Here is a 17,490-nt window from a genome sequence, read left to right on the forward strand (position 1 = left end):
GGGTGGAGAGGATTAAAAAACTTTTTTTTTCCTCACATTTTGAGGCTTGGGGGAGTAAGGAGATGTGTAAATATTTGTTAAAATGAGTTTATTGTACTGAAGGTTAGGCAAGTATTAGAGAGACTTAGTTAATAAATTACTTTCAGGTTCCCCAATTTCCTTGGACTGCAGCTTTAAAGCCACCTCAACCAACTGTTATCCAGGGGGAAAAAAAGGTTGCCATCTTCTCCTATATTTCAATGCAGTATCTGTGCAGCCTGCCTGGAGCTGGGTTGGTGGGGCTGGGTGTGTGAATGGCCACGTCTTAGAAGCAATGCTCACTGAAGCAGAGACAAGGACAGAGATCCTTCCTCTTTAGGTAGGTGTCTGAACCAGAAGGTTACACTGCAGCTACTGGTCGGCACGTATCAAACAGGAAAGGTCAAACCAAAGCCTTGCTCTCAGGGATAAGAGCAAGGTCCAAATTTCTGTAAGTCCCGCTGAGTGCTTGGGCTTGTAACTGGGGGCAAAGGGCAAAGAAAAGGCTGAATGCCAGGAAATGGAGCATGGCTGTGACTTCAGTGCAAGGAGACACACTGCACTCTAATACCTGAGCTCAGAAAGCTGGAACCGACTGCAGGTGGAAAGCAAGAGGAGTGCTGTGGGAAGCACCCTAACTGTACATAGGAAGGCTGCGTGCCTCCTTGCTGACGTTAGTTTATACAGTGTGAAGGGGAGAGTAGACAGATTTCAAATCATCAAAGCAGAAATCCAGTTCTGTATCTGACAGATCCTGCCCTTACTGGAGTGTAGAGCGAGGGAGCCTCGCCCCTCTTTCTGCCCAAGTTTGTGTTGCATCTGTATGTGTGCCAGGGCTCCAGCAACACACCTGGAGCCACTGCTGCCTCATTTCAAGCCTCCTCAGCCCCAAGGTGCACTCCAAACCACCTTATCAGTGAGGAGTGGGGTGTTGGCTACCCGTCCTGCCACGCTTTCACAGCAAGGCCCGCTTATCTCTGCAGAGAACAGAGCCTCTGAGCCCTGCAGGGCCTCCCTAGGGTGCTGTAGGCAACACATGAGGAAAATTATAGTAATAAACAAAATACTTACAGCTTTTTCTTGTCTTCAGGAGACGTGGGGTGGTGCCAGTTACACTTCAGGGCGGAGCAGGCAGCAGGAGGAGCTGGGATGAAGCACAGCCACCTGGTGATAAAGTGAAAAGGGAAAGGGTTAAAGAGTGAGCAGTGTGATGAACAATGGCTGTAAGACTGTGCACACGTGAACAAGTGGCTTGTTAAAAAGGATAAGTCACCCTTGCACAACGCAAGCAATGTATTTCATATAAATGCCTTCTCTTGCTCCTCCTTACATAATCAGCAGAGCTGGCAGGATGGTGGCAAATTGGGTCAAGCTGTACCCAGATGAGGGATTAGCAACGAAGTGGTTTAGAAATAGCTGAAGAAACTGATGGGGCTGCATGGAAATACTGCTGGGTGACTGAAAACCTGGGAAATAGAGAGATAGAGCCAACACCATGTAATAACTGTCCAGAGCATGGCTCAATACAAGCAAATGCACTGCAGCTAAATGTCCTGCAGGCTTGCACAGCTGCAATGGGCCTCTAGTGCTGATTCTCTATGCTGGCAAACTATGTTTTGCAGAGGAAGTAAGGAAGGTTCACAACGCTCCTGTGTTGTCATAGTGAGCTGTAATGCTAAATGAAAGCCAAATGCCATAAAACTGAGACAGACATATTTTCACCTTTGAAAGCTGTCAGTACAAGCCAACAGACAATACAAACCACGGGGAGCTGCAGACCTACAGCAGCACCAGCCAGCACAGCCCTGCTCCGAAACGTGGGGAAACAGCAGGAGTAACTGCACACATCTGCTGAGAGTGCAGAACGGGGAAGGTAATGAAGCCAGAAAGGGTGAGCCTTGGTTAACTGCTGCATGGCTGAGAGTGTCCTACCTTCTCTGTTTTCTTTAAATGGCAAAATTCATCATCAGGCTGTGACTACTCAGAAAATCCACCACCAAAGCGCATTACAGTAGGTACATTTTGAGACCAGTTGCATTTGAAAAAGAAAAACTGAGTTTATATATTCCTCCAGAGCAATGGATGAGAACAGTAAATCCTTGTGGAACTCATGGATTCCCCCCTTCTCCTCCAGAAACACCAACCCAAACCCAAACCAAGCAAGCACTAATAAATAATGGTCATCAGGTAGTCACTAATGAAGGTGAACGATTTTAAACTCTCCGGGGACGTGTTCACAAACCATCCTACCTGGAGGAAGAGAACATGGCAGAATGACAGAATTGCTCAAAATCTGAGGGTGATAGCTTGCTAAGTGTGAGCTAATTATAAAAAGCCTTTTTTTCTAAGCCCTGATGTTACAGTCAGGCTCTGGCAGCACCCCATGGGTTCTGCTGCTCTGCCATGTTCCTTCCATCTCCAGAGGTAGCCTTTATCCTGCAAACTGCAGCAAACAATAAAATCCAAGTACAGAGACCTAAAAATAACTGAGGTTTCAGTGCACAGTATCTGCAAAATGCAAAGGGCACTGCGAAATAAACAGCTCAACATACCTCTGTTAACAGTCCTCTTTTTGTTGCAGCTTGTAAATCACTCTTCCAGCTCACCTGTCAGCTTTGTTTCAAGTGATCAAACCAAACACGCTCTTAAGAAGAGCAGAACCACTTTTCTGAGACTTTCTGCTGTAAAAGAATTCCAGTAAATGCTGCTCAGAAACCCATTTGACCACCTCAGACAAGCAGAGAACATTTTTTTAACGGGGAAAAGAACATTTTATTGGAAGGATTTGACACCGACTTGTCAGGGTGAAATTCCATCTGGCTGACAAAGCCATTTGCAGAAAGCAGGTGCCCTCAGCACTGAGCAGAGATGTGAGCTCAGAATCCACGGATCCTTCTTCCCTCCCCACCAAACCCATCGTGTGCAATTCTAGTAGCCATTCCCACAGATGAACCTGCTTCAAAAATTGCTGCCTGGATTCATCTGTCACTGTGTATCAAAATTAATTTACAATCTGAGAGCAGCTTGCACAGAATACCACACAGTGAAGAACTGATTGCACTTTTTCCTCTCTACCATCTCATAGCTTTAAGGTCTGTGCTGCTCCCTGTGAAAGTCAAACACAGTGCTTCAGGAAGATGCAACTTACCTGCTCTTGTTGTGCTTTTAATTATTACTGTAATCCTATTTAAATTCTGTTGAAATAATGCTTTATTATTGTCCCAACATCTCTGAAAGACAGAAGCACTGATTAAGAGGTTTCTCAGATGCGAGGAGGAATCAGAAATGAGCAGATTAAACCATGTGTTGCTTAATTTACACCTTAGAAAAAACAAAAAGTCATCAGTACACACAGAGCTGATACACACGTTCACGAAAAGCAACTCTAAGTTAAAAGAAGTAAGGATACAAACATTTTCTTACTGTCTGTCCTTGCATGCAAGTTTTATGTTGCTTTCTAGTGTTCAGATTAGCTGCTAATACACAACCTGAAGTAATCTGCCAGCTTTCTTATCAACAGTAGGTGGCAGGGGAGGGTCTGAATTTTCCTAGAGCCCAGCTCTTTCTAACAGTTCTAAGAGTATTTGATTCCATCATCCTCTGCAATTTATTTCACCTGCCAACTAAGCTGGAAGTCGTGCTTCTCATCTTGACACAACCTGGAGATCAGGAGGCAGGAGAACAGGGAGGTCTGCCAAGAGGGTGCTTTGGTTTTCATTGCTCCTGCAAACGTCTCTTAAAACAAAAATAAAAAAAATCCCAATTCAATACATTCATAATTGAAGGCACTGAAAAGGCACTCTGGAGTTTGCTTTATGGCAACAACACAGAAATGAGGGGATTGTGAAGTTAGAAATAAAAGACCTTGGAGAGATTTTTGTCGATTTCAATTTTAGAGCAGCGCAGTTCCACATTATATAATGCTCTTTTCACTACAGTTTCTACAGGCATTTAAAAATATTCCTTGAAACATCCACTGAATAATCTCAGCTACCTGCTGTCCTTCTTGCCAGAGACAGAAGCAGGAAGGCAGTGACGTGCTCCAGGCTTGGCAGAAAGTCATCCACCTCTCCTGGCTGTGCAGCTCTCTGCTGGGACAGTCACAGAATTCAGGGCTCTGAGGAGCTCTGGGCTGATGTGAGCAGGTAAACATTCCTAAGAGATAAGGAGAAGCTGTAAGTGAACCTCTGTGCTGAAATACAGACAGTTGAGAGCCCATCCATGGCCTTACACATGCTGAGTGTGTGCACGTCTGCTGGAGACATCAAGCAATCTGTAGGCAGAAGTTAGAGACCTGTGTCAAGTAAGAACTGATCGTATTGGAATAGAAAAATTTCTGCTAATAGCAGTCGTGGGAGGTGAGCTGAGGAACTGTGACTCACGTGATTTCCTTTGAAATCAGTATTGCTTTTTATTCACAGCTACGTAAGAGTAACAGTAAGTCAGCTCAGGAAAAAGGTCTTCACAACCATTCAGGCAGATTGATCGTCCTGTTTAGGTCAGCCCAGGCATTTACAAGAACAATCATTTCAATAAAAATAGAATGTAAAGCCTATGTTTAAAACACGGCCTTTATTAATGCTGTCTACTGAGCTCCATAATTATCTTACATTGAAATAGTTCTGCTTTGCTTAAGAAAAGACAGAAAAAGTGCATTTACAAGAGTACTTTTTCTTTAATTTTCTGCAAAAATGGAAGGAATTGGAATCACAAGTTGACAAATGTTGTAAAATGAGATTTCAAGAAACATTGATTTTAGTAATGCTACTCCATCACTAGTGTTTCGTTCTGACTTCCTGCTGTGTGATCCAGAATATCCCGATATACAGTCTAGAGCATCTATGTTATTAGTCTACAGCATATTAAACACAGAAAAAGGGGCCAAGAACCCCTTCCAATGTACAAACATGAATAAAAAAATTGATAAAAAATTGCTTTTATACATAATGTATATGCAAACTGCTTTAAATACATGGTTTTGGAAGAGTTATTTACAAACTGTATCTGTCTGTGGGACAATCCACAGACAAAAGCATACAAAGTTGCTTTACCTTATGGTTGCATCTCAACTTTGGGAGATAGAAATTCATTCGGCAGCATAGCAAACATAAGAACTCGCGACAAAGTATCTTAAGGGCAACCCAACAGATTCTGTTCCTCCAAACAAGGTGAGTAGGACTGCCAAAGTTTTCCAACCAAAGTCAGAGTCGAATCCAGATGCCCGCTTCCAGATCTGCGTGGTGGAGGACACAGAGCCGGACCCATTTCAATGCAGGCACGGGTAAATCCTCCTGTGAGAGCCAGAACTGACAGCTGTGTTTTATCGAAAGAGTGAACTAACCTTAGTTTGGTTGCTTGCTTTTTTTTTTTTTTTCTTTTTTTTTTTTCCAATTTTATTAATATTTTAAAAAATACATAAAAATACAACATCCAATGTCTGAATAAATATATTTAACAAGTTGCAAGATACCTTATTTTACACAAAAATTTCAGCTTTAGAAATCTTGTTAAATAACTTCATTGTTGTTATATATTCATTTTTCGTCTTTTTGTAACAAAATAAAAACTCTGAAATTACATAGAAAAAAGACAAAATATTTTTGTCAAGGGATAAGATAGTCCACTGAAAACCTATTCACAATTCCACTGTAAACATTAATAAACATTAAAATATTTGCATAATTGTGTGCTCAAAAATCCTATAAAAAGTGGAAGACTTATTACAACTGTAGTTTTCAGTCAACTACACTTCCTTTCACAATTTATTTTGTCCCATTTACACCTTTAAAACTGGGCACATTGCTGAACACGTACTTTGGCAGTTCTGTATAGCAAGTGCTTCCACAAAGAGGAACTACTCACCGAGTTACCACGGCTCGGTGAAAGTGCAGCAGTTACTCAGTTCATTTGGATAATACTCTGATGTCTCTACCTGGTGCACTTGCTTCTCTAAGGTTACCCGAGAACACCTGAATGCTTCATTGGACATAACTTTTCAAATTTGATAAGTGCCCTTGCTCTGCATTAACAAAAACAAAACAGAAACAAACACGATGACAAGCATGTCACGTTGTGCCTACCGACCTTCAATGAGCTTAATTTCTCCAAACGGTAACTTAAAAACAGAACAAAACAACAACAACAAAAGAGAGGGAAGGAGGGGAGAACAGATACAGTCCAGCAGTGGAAGTGTGTACAGGATATACTTGGCAATGTCAAACCAGTCGAGTGCTTTCTGTGGCTGAATGTCAGGATTGAAGTCCATGGCAGCAAGCTGCTGGCAAGGCAGAGCAACGTGTATCACCTGCATTCTACAGCAAGCACGTTTTGTGGAGGGGAGGACGACGATGGACTCATTCCAGTGTCTGATGAAGCAGATGACATGGATGCCCCTGCATGAGACACTGAAGACAGAGAACATGTCAGCATCGGATGACGAAAGCACATGTGAGAATGAAGGTGCCTATACTTAATACATATTAAAAAGACCTCGGAGATTTGGTGTATTGCAGGAACAGGTGTGAACTTTTGGCAACTCTTTCCGTTGTTATACTCACATAAACTCAATGAGTGACCTTATTCTTCCTGCATCACACACCAACTACAACAATCCATTAGATGGTTTACTATGCTGACTCAAAACACAGACTCACAGAATGGCCAGGGTTGGAAGGGACCTCAAGGATCACGAAGCTCCAATCCCCCCTAATGACTCAATAACTAAGTTTATTGAGGAGCTCTTCCATTTTAGATTTTAAATTATCCTACATAATCTTCCTTAAACCTGACATTATATGGTCACTGCTTTTAATTTCTCATCTCACAAAACATCTCAGGCAGAAAATCTGCCTGGAGGCTATAGGACATCACAGGATTTCACAGAATGGCCAGGGTTGGAAAGGATCTCAAAGATCATGAAGCTCCAGCCCCCCACCGCATGCAAGGCCACCAACCTCCACATTTCACAGCAGCCCAGGCTGCCCAGGGCCCCATCCAACCTGGCCTTGAACACCTCCAGGGATGGACGGGGCATCACAGCCTCTCTGGGCAGCTGTTCCAGCACCTCACCACTCTCATAGCAAAGAATTTCCCCCTGACTTCCAACCTCAATCTTCCCTTCTTAAAACTCTCCTCATGATTTCCCTAGAAATTCCACATTTCTGAAGGACAATTATAATACAGTCAGTAAATGTTTTTGCTAGGTTCACATTCTGGAAAGTCAAAGATACACTTTCTAAACACGTACATATATGAAAGATAACAGATACCACTTTTTCTCCGCCAGAATGCCGTCCAATAATTGCTTCAGGTTCTGTATTCTCATGAAAAATGCTGAAAATCTCAGGGGAAGCATACACAGAATCACACAGGATAATAGGGGCAGGATGGGACCTGTGGAGATCATTTAAGTCCATAAAGCAAAACTGAACATTACCTTCTCTGTCTTTCTTTTTTAACCGCTTTCTTCTCCTGTCTATGGTGGCCACTTCTGACTTCAGAGACATGTAGTACTTTCGGATTTCCTGTAGCTTTTCTTGTAAGAAGGAGATCCTTTCAGTGCTGCTCATGTTGTCCAGTTCATCTTAAAAGTAGGAAGAAAAAGGAGGTGATAAAGAAACGAACGCAACTCTTCGAGTGTACAAGATGGAGCACTGAAGACAACACTTGCTTCTCTCACCTACACCAAAAAGGCACATGCCTAATTTAGAATAACAAAACTCACATAATTTTCTTTTTAGAAGGAATTTTCTTGCAAATTCCCCCAATCCAAGGCCCTTAAAGCAGGCAACACAAGTAAGAATCATGCTGCCCATGAGGAAAGGTTACACTGCAGATATTCCACTCTTCCTGCTACATGCACTCTTTAAACAAGACATCCTTCTTTACACAGTAACACATCAGGGAGAGGAGGGAGGTATCTAACACTCAATAAACTCTCCTTATCAATTTTAATTTTAAGCTATATTTATAATGAAAAACCAAGATAAGATACAGCAAAAAGTTGTTTAGCATCCTAGTTTCTAATCCCCACCTCTTCAATCACAGCCTTGATTTTAGCAGTCTCAATTCCTGAACTGCAATTTAATACTTTGACCACTCCACCACAGCCTCAGTTTTTGGTTACATTCACTTTGAGGAGCATAGGAGAGTTGGGATTCCAGTGGACAGAGGCTTCATAATTCCAAATGTACTGAAAGATGGCCAAAAATTATCTGGGATCAAGTGAACAGGGAAACATGGGAAGGGGTATCATAGAATCATAGAATGGCCTGGGTTGCAAAGGAGCACAGTGCTCATCCAGTTCCAACCCCCTGCTGTGTGCAGGTCGCCAACCAGCAGCCCAGGCTGCCCAGAGCCACATCCAGCCTGGCCTTGAATGCCTGCAGGGATGGGGCATCCACAGCCTCCTTGGGCAGCCTGTGCCAGTGCCTCACCACCCTCTGGGGGAAAAACTTCCTCCTAATATCCAACCTAAACATCCCCTGTCTCAGTGAAATGGGAAAAAAGGATAATTTTGAATTTTTAATTATTTTAAATGAAACAGTAGTGAACATAAATGTGAAACTTAAGGATTAACTCCAAAAGCTCTGCTGAAACGTTTCTAAAATACCGAAGGTGCAATGCCTCAAGAAAGTCTGTCTTTCACAATTTTGGTTGATATTGAAAAAAAACAACAACAACAAAAAAACCCAACAATCTTACTGAGCTGAAAACTCCACTTGTATACTCTAGGTGAAGAATTCTGGTGGTGGTGTTTCTCTCTGTGTTTGTCCTTTTCTCCATCTTTGATGTGAGGTGAAATCACTCTTGCAGGTGATCGAGAAATCTTCTGTGGTTTTGATGAGTTTAAGTGTTTTACAGGAGTACATTTACTGGAACTGTCCAGGACAGGGAGGTCTTCACTATCACTGCTTTGTCCTGCAGTAAGAGAAATGTATTTGAATTTCATGAAGATGATCAAGGTTTTAAAGCTGTAGCTGTAGTCAGAAAAATCATTAAGAAAGACCAGTTGCTTCTTGCTCAGAAAATTCCAAAATGCACACTGGAAAAAACAGGATCAGATTCACTAGGTGCCTTTGGCTCCTATTTTGGGATTCTAATTGAAAACAGACACTGAACAGTTTCATTTAAAAAACAAAAAACAAGCAGGTAACACACAATTGTGTAGATATTCTACACTGCTTGTGTATTTACTAAATTGCTTCAAAAACCTGAAACACTTCTAAAACATGACTAACAGCACAGAAGCTTTAACGAGAAACAGAAAATCGTAAGCTACACAATATGCAAATATTTTGGATTCCCACAATAATTACAATATTCCACATAACCAGTTAAGTATGCCTGAATATTCTACGTCAGATAATTACTATTTTAGCTTGATATTTTAAAACTTTAACAGTGCTCTTGTAGTGCCTAAATACACTGACTCATTCAGTTCAGCCTCTTCAGTTTGGATCTAATCACCAAATATGAGCTATGGGAACACAAGTCCTATCTAACAGAAATAACGTGTCACAGTGAAACAGTGGGCCCTATGCATGTTTGTGTGACAGCATAACCTCCCCCTCATCTCCCTGAGGAATGTACCTGTTCCATTCTTTTCATTTTTGGCTGCAGCACTTGTTCGCTTTGGAGTACGCTTTTGTTTTTTTGCCAGCGTTCCACTATTGCTATCACTGGGCCTTTTTTGACCTACATGAGTTAGAGGAAAAAAAAAAAGAAAAAAAGCATCTCAAGTATTACTGCTATTAGCCAGCACTTTTTATAAGCAAGAAAGACATTAAAAGCTAGAAGGCAAAGCAAAGTAGTAAGCTTTAGCAACGTAATACCAGACTTGAAGTCCAGAAATCTCTACAAACAGAGACTGACACCTCCCAGGAAATGCTCACCCTTCTCTCCAACGTCTCTTTCTGGCACCACTATGCTACAATTGCTGGACGTAGTGCTGGCTTCAAATCCATTAGCAGACTCACTCTCACAGAGCCCTTCTTGAGATTCTTCTGCCACACTGTCCACTTCAATAGTCATGTCACTTTCGCTCTTGATGCTGCGGGACTCGTCTTGACTAAGTGTCAGAGGTGAGGCCACTGAGAAGCTCGACTGGACAGCAGCAGGTAAGGCAGCTGGATTTGAAGTATTGGGATCTGGCTTTTCCGATATCGTATCTTCACTACTGCTCTTCTCCTTTTCGTCCAAGTCATCCAAGTCCACTTCATGACACAGCAAAGTTTCGGGACCAATGTGAGGCATTGTGTCATCCTCATCTTTCAAGGGAACGTTATCATTCTCTTCAGACGGACGCTGAAAGTTCTCGCTCCTCAGCTCTTCCCCATGCTGCACAGACTCTGCCACGAGGGATGGCATTTCTTCATTTTCAGTTCTGAGTGACCCTTCAGCATTCAGCCCTCTACATTCCTCTGCCCCAGTACATTCATTGGTCCTCTCTTCAGATACAATATTTGGGACTTCCATCTCACTCTCTCGTCGAGTTCTTTTCTCAGGTGAAGCCTGCTCCAAAATCTTCCTTTTCAAAAGCTTCTTATCTTTTGTGGAAGGCTCTGTTTCAGTTTCAGTAGTGCTGGAAAACTCTTTGCAGTCCAAGGAAGACAAGTCTAATCTTTCATTTTCTGTAAGAGACTCATTAGCCACCTCTTCTTGACTTCCTGGAGAAACCTTTGCATTCTCTAAGCAGACATCTTTTGTCTTGCTCCTTCTCCCTTTTCCTTTAGGTGATTTTTCAGCTTCCCTCTTGACTTCTTCCGTTTGCTCTGTTTTATTCCCAAAAATCTGCACTATTTGTTCACTTTCTTCAACTTCCAGTTTCAGGATTTCTAATGGCTGCACTTGAGTCCTGTCATTTTCTCTCAGTGCGTGAGGAATCTTTGGGCTTTCCTCGTCTAGCTTCTCATCATTTTGTTTTTCATTCTTTTCCAGTTCTGAAGTTTCTGGAGAAAACTCCTCATTCATGTTCTTCTCAGATGATTCATCTGCCTCACTGTCAGACGAAGCAGAGTCTGCAAAAATTTTAAAACAAAGAAATGAAGAAATGGAAGGGAAAAGCACCCTAGGTCATTTAATACAGAACTATTACTTTTTCAACTACAAACTCTTTTCCAGTAATCTATGCAATTAAAATCAATTTACAACAAGCAATCCCAAAAAACAACAAAAAATCCACTTACTACAGTTCTTATTGCAACCCCAAGCCCCTACTCAACAATAGTAGTGATGGCAGTATTATTTCCTAAATTATCCAGTATAACTGTATCACAGTTTCTAGTAGCAAAAATAATTGTACAGATTCCCACGTGGACACTGCTGAATTATTGTATGAATCACACACCACATAAAACTTCAGCATTATGATGTTACCAGAAGATTATTCAGGGACCCACACTAAAAAGAGGTGGCGATTTCACTTCAGTTCTGATTTGCAGAGGCTTAGAAATACCAGAAATATCACTGTCATTTGTATATAATTAACTTCTTTACTGGATGATGTAGTACTGAGGCTGAGGACTTAATTTCCATTATAAACACTATTATTATTCCACCAGGTCTGCTCAGGATTAAGACTGAAAGGCTCTGGCTAAAGAACATGGGATGACTTGCACTGTCACATCCATGCCATGGCTCTCCTGTGAGCAAATTGTGTTCTCCAGCAGTTTCAATTCACCTGCTTCCTCAATAAAAATTCACAGGCAGGTTAAAAAAAAAAAAATAATAATTAAAAATAATAATTTTAAAATTTCTTTTCAAAAAAGGTACTAAAAAAAAAAAAAACCCTCAAAAACATACACAGGACTGAGATCACTCACCGTTTGATCCTCTATCAGAATCAAACATTCCTGAGCTACGTCTTGTCTGCCTGCGAGGTGTTGCTAAAATCAAAATTGAAAATATTAATTTTCACAGAGTCAAATCTGCACCAGAAATGTGTTTTTGTCATATTGCTTGTACACTGACTGGTTAAGCAGGATTTTAAAGCTTCTGAAAGCACTCTGTTCACTGAAGGTGTCGTGTCAATGCACTGCATTACGTCACTGTTTACATGCACTTCCATGCCAGAACAAGAGTGCACCAGATGTACCTTCTGTTCCATTTGGCAAAGGTGAGGAATCTGACAAGTTGTTCCGTGCACTTCTGGCTCCTGATTTACCTTCACTATTCGGTGTTTTGGATAAAGATGTGTTTGATGGAAGAGTAGATTTCAGAGGAGGTCGCCCACGCTTCGATTTTTGTTTCTCCTCATCTTTCTTCTCATCCTTTTCACTGTCTTCTTTATTCTGGGGGAGAAAATTAACATTTTATTATTAAGGTGTAAAATTCTTCTCCTTTTTCCCTGCACATTTATTAGAAAGCCAGAGCTTGGACTGAATCTTTTTTTTTTTTTTTAAATAAGGAACATAGATAGTCCTAAGTCTGGTGCTACAAGAAACTTATTGAAATCATCTGTATTACTTTTGTTTTTTTCTTCTGTTTTCTCTTTGGTCCTCCTTTGTCCACAGGCCAAATAATGCGATCAGCTTTCACCCATTCATCATACCTAAAAGCAAGTCACAACATATTAGATACAAGAAGGCTGTTTGCAACAGGATGTTTCGAAAATTACAGAAAACATTTACAAAGAGAGGCAGCAAAGCAGAGCACAGATCTACAGATGTATGGAGTATCTGGCATTAGGAAGATCAACTACATTGCTAATAAATTATTACATTAAGTTTCAAAAACAATCTAGTAATTTTTTCTGAATTTCCATTAAACTGTCTGAAGGATACCGACCTCACAAACAAACTTCACATTGCCACAAAAAGGAATTTGCTCAATTTACTCAGAAATTCACAGACTTGGAACACCTGAAGTTATACACTTGAAAGGCTTTATTAAAAATAATTATAATAATAAATTAATTCTGTTATATTTTTGCTTATGTAATCACCATTTTCCAACCAACAACAAAACCTAGCAATTTCTACAGCTGTACTGAATATAAAGCATGGCTGCCAAGAGAAGAATCCAATCTTTTTGTTTTCTCTAGTTCCTTGCTGCTGGGCTCTCTCCTAACCTCCCCACATGTAACAACCATTCTTGATAATCACAGGGAGCACTGAATCCAAGAATAGATTCTGCTGCCAAAATCTCAGTGCCTGCGTATCTTCTAATTGAAGGCATCTTCCCTATTACCAGTGCTTCTTTAAACTCAAGCCTGACGCTGGTGACACCAGCTGGCACAATAAATTACATGGATACTTCTGTGAGGAGAGAGGATTACACAGTGTAAGCAGGATGGAAACTTGGAAACATACAAGTGCATTCTGAGATTTTAATACTACAGCAACATGCCATGAACAAAATTACTACCACTGAAAAATGGAACAATCAGATAACACTACCATGCTGACAATTCCATTCCAGCCAACCCACTGATTATCTTTCTCTTTTTCTTCTTAAAAACAAAATCTTTTGGAAGTAACCATCATTTTAGAAATCAAGACATGCTATCTCCTCACCTTACATTCCAACCATAGTAATGCACTAAATATAAAACCTCTCCATCATCAGTCTCAGTGCTTTTAATGCTGGCTTCATAAATTTTCTGTGTCTTTCCACGTCCATATTTTACTTTCACTTTGGTTCCAGTCAGGCAAGGTTCTGTATCCTCTTCATCCTCTTCACCTTCTGATTCTCCTTTGTTCTCAATCTCCTCCCTGCAATAAAATGTATTTTAAATACCCACTAATTAGTGACAAAGTTTTAACATTTAATTAGCACAGCCAAGCTGCTACCAAAGAAAGAAAACTGCAACAAAAATGCTCATTCTCTGCATCACGCCCTGCCTCCAAAGCCAGCCTGAACACAACTCTGCAGGCTGAGGATTTTAAAGAAAATTCAGATAACTCAGAAAGAGGAATCAATCAACGCAGTGTTTGGCTTCTAAGATAGGAAAAACTAACTTCAGTTTTTAAAATATAATTGCTTTTGACACACTACTGTAAAAAATAGTCTCTTCCTCCTACGCTGCTTAATAGCCTGAAGTTTATTAACAGCATATGGAGTTTGAAGGACAGTGGTCCTGTTGCAGATATTAACACCATTCCAACAGAACAAATATTGACTACCACAGTTTTAACCAAGATCAGAAGTGTCTACACAGCTCTTCTGTCTATACCTACATATTGTTAGCAATATCCAACCTTGGAACACAATACCTAAACGTAGTTCCTACAATCATAACCTGTTGCTAGGGTGAACTTAGAGCGATGCTAAACCACAAGAATAGTCAGCAGTAGAGGAAATCCTGAAAGACTACAAGTTTACTTTGAATAAAATGTATTTACCAGGGACAGATGAACTATTCTGTTGTGGCAAACAGAATAAAAATGAAGATGATGAGCACCACCTGCATTACTCAAAATATCTTTGATGCCCTACTCACTTGACATGACTGCAACCTGCCACACACCCACACTGCACCCCCTTTTTGCATACTACGGTCTGCTAAAATATTTCTCTCTGGGCTGCACAGTGAAGCTTTCTTTAAAATAACTGTGTGTTGCTCCTGCTCCTCAAACCTCCTTAGAGGAAAACATGAAATAACCCCACCAGCCCTTATTCAGTATCAGCTGCGTCCCACACAATTCAGCCACACGGACAAGAAAAACAAGGCAGGCAGGCCAGCTTAAACAACTCAGATAATGCCCTCAACCACTCTGGCAACAATGTGAGACACCTGGTGATAGCTTGCTTCTGATCAAGCCCACTTACACTTGCCAAACTTCGTTTCTGGACAGTATTTTCCCTTGGACAATCATTTCTTTTCTCTACTACTCTTTCCTCATCCATCCACTGTTCAGTCAGTCTGTCTTTGCCATTCTACAACTCTCCATCCAATAGTTTTCAACTTATCTTCAGGTTTCATTCAAACTCCTCTTCTCCTTTGCTTTCCTAGCTGAACTTCTGCCTACCAATGATACATTTAAGTAACCATTGAAATAAGTGAACTGTGCGTTCACCAGTCATCACTAACAACAGAGAAGCTTTATGTTTTAACTGCTTATGTTTTATGCTTTAACTGCCCAGCTGCTCACCATCCATACAACAGCCTGTCTTACTTGTTGTCTACATAGGAGTGTGATTAAACAGATCTTGGCAGGACTTTCAAGAAGATGGAAGTGAAAAATATCGCCTGCCATCTACCAGAAAAAGGTAATTCCTTCAAATATAATCAACTCTGCAAGCCCAAAATAGCACCTTCCTTTTCCTTTCCAGCTGAGCAAATGAGGTTTCTGATTTTCACACTTTAGAAACTGGTCAGACCTCCAAATTCTGTGGATGCACTTGCTCAACAAGTGCCCTGACACAGATACACTGCTAAGAAGGTGACACAAATTAATGCTTACCTCTCCCTCTGCCTCTCCTCATCTTCATCTGACTCTTTATCAGAGTCCTCCTGTTTTTTAATCTTTTTCTCTTTTTGCTTTGGCGTACTTTTTCTTCCTAGTAGAGTTTCATTTTCTTTCTTTTCTGCATTCTCGAGGGCTTCCTCTATATCTTTGTTTTCCTTGTTGTTGTCTTTTAATTTGTCTTGTGTTTTATCATCTTCACTCTCTTTTTTAGCAGGGTTTGTGTCACGGGCAAGCCGTCTTCGTCCCTGCAACACAAATAAAACCTGGTTAAAATCTACTGTCACTTGTTCTCCTTATAGGCTCTCCAAATACACTACTCCTGTATGGAAGAAAGGCTGGAGATAACACCAGAAAGCAAAGCAGGATGCCTGCAAGGTCTGTTGTCCCTGACAACAACAGCAATGCTGTTTAAGTGCTCGTATTGGACTGAGACAAGGCACCTTCCTTTTAGTGTCTCCACTCCCAACAGCTACCTGTTGATTTCACAGAAGTCTGTCAGCTTTACAAATACTGAATGTTTAAGAGGTATTTTCAGCAGTGGGACACCTGCTGTTTGGGACTTTCTCAGACTGATTCTTGGGGCTCTAGTACAGGTTTATCATTTTACTACTGAAGTATCTTTGACAGGGACATTGCACAGTGACTTAAGTATGTTATGAAGAGATACTGTGCTAAGAATCAACTCTTTCTGTGGTAAGAAATGGGTCTTCCTTTGATTCTTAAGGCTTCAGCACTCCCTTGATATGCCTGTTTCTTGACACAAAGCCTCATGTTCCACGTGCAAGTGGAAGTTCTCACCCACAACCAGGACTATCCTGCTGGTTCACACTGTTCTGATGACATACAGCTCTCAAACCATCCCTGAATAGAAACACAACTGACAACCAACACAGCCTTAGCAAATCCTATGGAAGGTTTAGAAAGTGAAGAAATAATCATAATGTAATTAACAACTGAACACCAACTCTTCTTCACTGAATGCTGTCCTGTAAGAATGCTAATTCCAATGTACAGTTGCTGCACAAGGGAAAACTCATTATGTAAACTGTTTAATATACAAAGGGTTTAAGCAGAAATCAGTCTGAACTACTTACCCTTGGGGATCTTAGCTCTATTTCTTCTTTTTCGCTCTCGCTGCTGGAATAATTTTCTTCTGCTTCCTTTTTTGCTTCTGTTGGAGGCATTTTTTGCTCCTCTTTCACACTCTCCTCCATTGGTTCCTCGTGTTTCTGTACGTCTTCTACCACTTTTGGTTCATTGTGATGAATGGTCCTAAACTGAATGTTTGCAGAACGGCAGTACTCTTCAAAACCATAAAGATACCTGTATGAAACAAGCATGAGTTTGATTTACATTTCAGCTTTTCTTTTTGCTTATCTAAGTGCAAAAAAACCTATTTTCCTGCTCACAGGGAAGAACAGTAACTTCAGGAAAAAAAAACAAAACAAAAACGAAAACAGAAGAGCAGTTTTTGAAATAAAACAACTCTGAACAAGAAGTCAAGCAGTGAAAAAGACAACTCAGCACGTACACACAGCTGCTTCCCACCAATTTAACTTCATCTCTCTTCAAGTAAGAGCTCATGACAGTGAAGCCTAAGAACATATACACAGTTTTGCAAACATGGAGTGACAGCAAAGATCAGCCTAGTATTAGAATATGGGCATATAAGCAAGTTACCACAAGGAAACAAATCGTCATGCATCAGCTTGCTCTCTGTTAACTGCCTGTGGACACACTCTAATCCAGTTACAGGTGAGGGAAATGTGAAGAAGCAGATCCCTCAAAGAATAAATATGCAAATCACAACACACTGTCATGTGTCCGTACAACAATTATTTTCACATCAACAGCAACCTAGCAGATATTTACTTTTTTAATGATACATACTCTTCTCTGTAAAATACAGACCTTAAATATGTGCCCACTTCAAATGCCACTGAAGATAGTCTGAACATTTTCATCTTCATCAACATTAACATGAGTTGAGTCATTAGTCATTCATCCCTATTCAATCAGCCAAATTTCCTTAGGTTCGAGTCAAGAGAACCTCATTCTTCCC

The 17,490-nt window shown here is 40.8% G+C and overlaps 1 protein-coding gene across 14 annotated transcripts in view; it reads right to left on the bottom strand.

Moving 5' to 3' along the window:
* The window catches only part of ARID4A (AT-rich interaction domain 4A), a 53,378-nt gene that overhangs the window by 4,324 nt on the left and 31,564 nt on the right, over nucleotides 1-17,490 (bottom strand). For 5 of the 14 annotated variants that reach the window (XR_006168056.1, XR_006168060.1, XR_006168058.1 and 2 more), the window contains exons 15-26: nucleotides 16,523-16,751; nucleotides 15,423-15,673; nucleotides 13,533-13,730; nucleotides 12,484-12,568; nucleotides 12,113-12,308; nucleotides 11,841-11,903; nucleotides 9,912-11,036; nucleotides 9,610-9,714; nucleotides 8,722-8,937; nucleotides 7,454-7,600; nucleotides 5,070-6,422; nucleotides 1,090-4,173 (exon numbers count right to left, since the gene is read on the bottom strand). Coding sequence is in view for 1 of the 14 variants with exons in the window: in XM_042814117.1 (XP_042670051.1) it covers nucleotides 6,319-6,422; nucleotides 7,454-7,600; nucleotides 8,722-8,937; nucleotides 9,610-9,714; nucleotides 9,912-11,036; nucleotides 11,841-11,903; nucleotides 12,113-12,308; nucleotides 12,484-12,568; nucleotides 13,533-13,730; nucleotides 15,423-15,673; nucleotides 16,523-16,751 (2,719 nt within the window). In the remaining 13 variants the exon portion in view is untranslated. Of the gene's footprint in view, nucleotides 1-1,089; nucleotides 4,174-4,575; nucleotides 6,423-7,453; nucleotides 7,601-8,721; nucleotides 8,938-9,609; nucleotides 9,715-9,911; nucleotides 11,037-11,840; nucleotides 11,904-12,112; nucleotides 12,309-12,483; nucleotides 12,569-13,532; nucleotides 13,731-15,422; nucleotides 15,674-16,522; nucleotides 16,752-17,490 lie in introns of those variants that run through there. The other 9 variants (XR_006168061.1, XR_006168054.1, XR_006168057.1 and 6 more) reach the window with 9 other exon arrangements.

This window comes from Centrocercus urophasianus, unplaced genomic scaffold (assembly GCF_019232065.1).
Source record: "Centrocercus urophasianus isolate 14NV4802_14NV808 unplaced genomic scaffold, USGS_Curo_1.0 seq_14, whole genome shotgun sequence".
In the NCBI taxonomy this organism is placed as follows: Eukaryota; Metazoa; Chordata; class Aves; order Galliformes; family Phasianidae; genus Centrocercus; species Centrocercus urophasianus.